The sequence below is a fragment of the Pseudomyrmex gracilis genome, unplaced genomic scaffold (genome assembly GCF_002006095.1).
Source record: "Pseudomyrmex gracilis isolate BER0280 unplaced genomic scaffold, ASM200609v1 scaffold_133, whole genome shotgun sequence".
Classification (NCBI taxonomy): domain Eukaryota; kingdom Metazoa; phylum Arthropoda; class Insecta; order Hymenoptera; family Formicidae; genus Pseudomyrmex; species Pseudomyrmex gracilis.
Window position 1 is genome coordinate 366,405 of NW_018020717.1, and position 1,850 is coordinate 368,254.

A 1,850-nucleotide genomic window follows, 5' to 3' on the forward strand; every position below is an offset into this window, starting at 1 on the left:
TTAATAAATGAATAAATAATTAGTATAATATTTGGTATAATATTTTTTAACAATCAATATTAAATTGAGGATCTCCTCAGGCTCATGAAGTTTATTAAACCTAATAAATGAATAAATAATTAGTATAATATTTAGTATAATATTTAGTATATTTTTTAACGATCAATATTAAATTGAGGATCTCCTCAGGCTCATGAAGTTTATCAAACTTAATAAATGAATAAATAATTAGTATAATATTTAGTATAATATTTTTTAATTTTTCTTTTGTGACATAAATGATTATCGTAAAACTGACCATCGTACACGTGCGGTATCTTCCGTTCGAAGAGCACCAAGCAAGGGAGATTGTTTATTCCGTACTCCTTCGCCTCGTCCAAGTCGCTGATTTTCACGAAAGCCACGTTGTGCTGGTCGCAGTCGTCGTCGATGTTCTCAAGTTCGCTCAGCACCTTCTGACTCTTCTTTTGATCCTTGTCGTCTGTTCGCGATAAAAAAAACGACGAAAGAAATCAATTTTCAGACCAGAAAAACGTTAAATGAAACATTTTTTTTGAGAGAAAAAGAAAAAATACTGACAAAAGAGAACAGCCACGTGCGGCATCTTTTCGATAACCATGTCGAGCATCTCGTCGGTGACGTCTTCGATTTGATCGGACTTCTGTTGTTGCTCCAGCCACTTCAACACCTTGTCCTCGTCCTCGAGATTGCCCTCGTACACCATCGGAATTCCCTTCTCGAAGTAGAGCATAGCCGGCACTTTTTCAATGCCGTACTCCTTCGATTCTTCCGCGTTGTCGATCTTAACGAACGTCACGCCGAGCTGATCGCACTCGTCATCGATGTTCTCGAGCTCGTTGAGAACCCTTTGGGACTTGCGATCGTTGTTGTCGTCTGCGATCGTCACGTGAATATATCCCTAACATCATTTATATCCGACGTATCGATCGACATATCGCGCGACCCTTCCCTTCATGTGAGAAACTTACAGAAAAGTACGGCTATGGTTTTCCCGTCCTTAATGAGACGGTCCAGCATCTCGTCGGTTACGTCCTCGATCTCGTCCTTCTCGAGTTGCGACAACAGCCACTCCAAAATTTCATCCTCGTTCTCGACGTCGCCTGCAATCAATAAGTGGGTGTCAAAGTCATTTTATATCGAAAATAAAAGAGTTTCAGAAATATATATATATCAATGGTCATGAGAGCCTAAACCAGGATGTTGTGTGGGAATAAGCGTGTATATATATATATGTATATACATATATATGTTCACATGTAAATTTTACATGTGATTTTTTGAATTGAAATTTCAATTCTAAAAATCATATAGGATGCTTGGTTTGCATCTCATATATGAAGGACCCCGTATACCCCCCGAGATTAACCTTTTCGCTCCGGGACTGGTCCATATATGGACCAACAAGAAAAGCGAACGTAATAGATGTTTATAAGATCAATTTAATGCACTAAATTTAGGAAAAAAATTGAAAAAAATCCTGGTTACTTTTTTGACCTTCAAAATTAACTTGTAAATAATTAATTAATTAATTAATTAATTAATTAATTAATTCAGCTAAAATGCGAGGTCAATTTTAAAGGAAAAATCCCCGGAGCGAAAAGGTTAAATTAAAATATTGCGAAAAAAACTCCTAGCCGGAGATTCCAGGTTCGACTCCTGTCTGAGGAGTTTTTTTCGCAATACAGGGTCCGCCACTTAAATCCGGACAAAAATTTTTTTCTCGAAAAAGTTGTTTATTACAGAAAATATNAAAAAACATAAATAGACTGCTTTATAGCTGGGTTAAGGGATCTTTTCTGAGACATTTTACTCAATGTATCCGCCCTGCG

The 1,850-nt window shown here is 36.9% G+C and overlaps 1 protein-coding gene across 3 annotated transcripts in view; it reads right to left on the reverse strand.

Annotated features, from left to right (window-relative positions):
• LOC109856764 overlaps positions 1–1,850 on the reverse strand; it is a 55,184-nt gene that overhangs the window by 28,114 nt on the left and 25,220 nt on the right. For all 3 annotated transcript variants that reach the window (XM_020432396.1, XM_020432397.1, XM_020432395.1), the window contains 3 exons: positions 990–1,121; positions 580–894; positions 299–481 (listed from right to left, as the gene is read on the reverse strand). In XM_020432396.1, the coding sequence (XP_020287985.1) occupies positions 299–481; positions 580–894; positions 990–1,121 (630 nt within the window). The remainder of the gene's footprint in view (positions 1–298; positions 482–579; positions 895–989; positions 1,122–1,850) is intronic.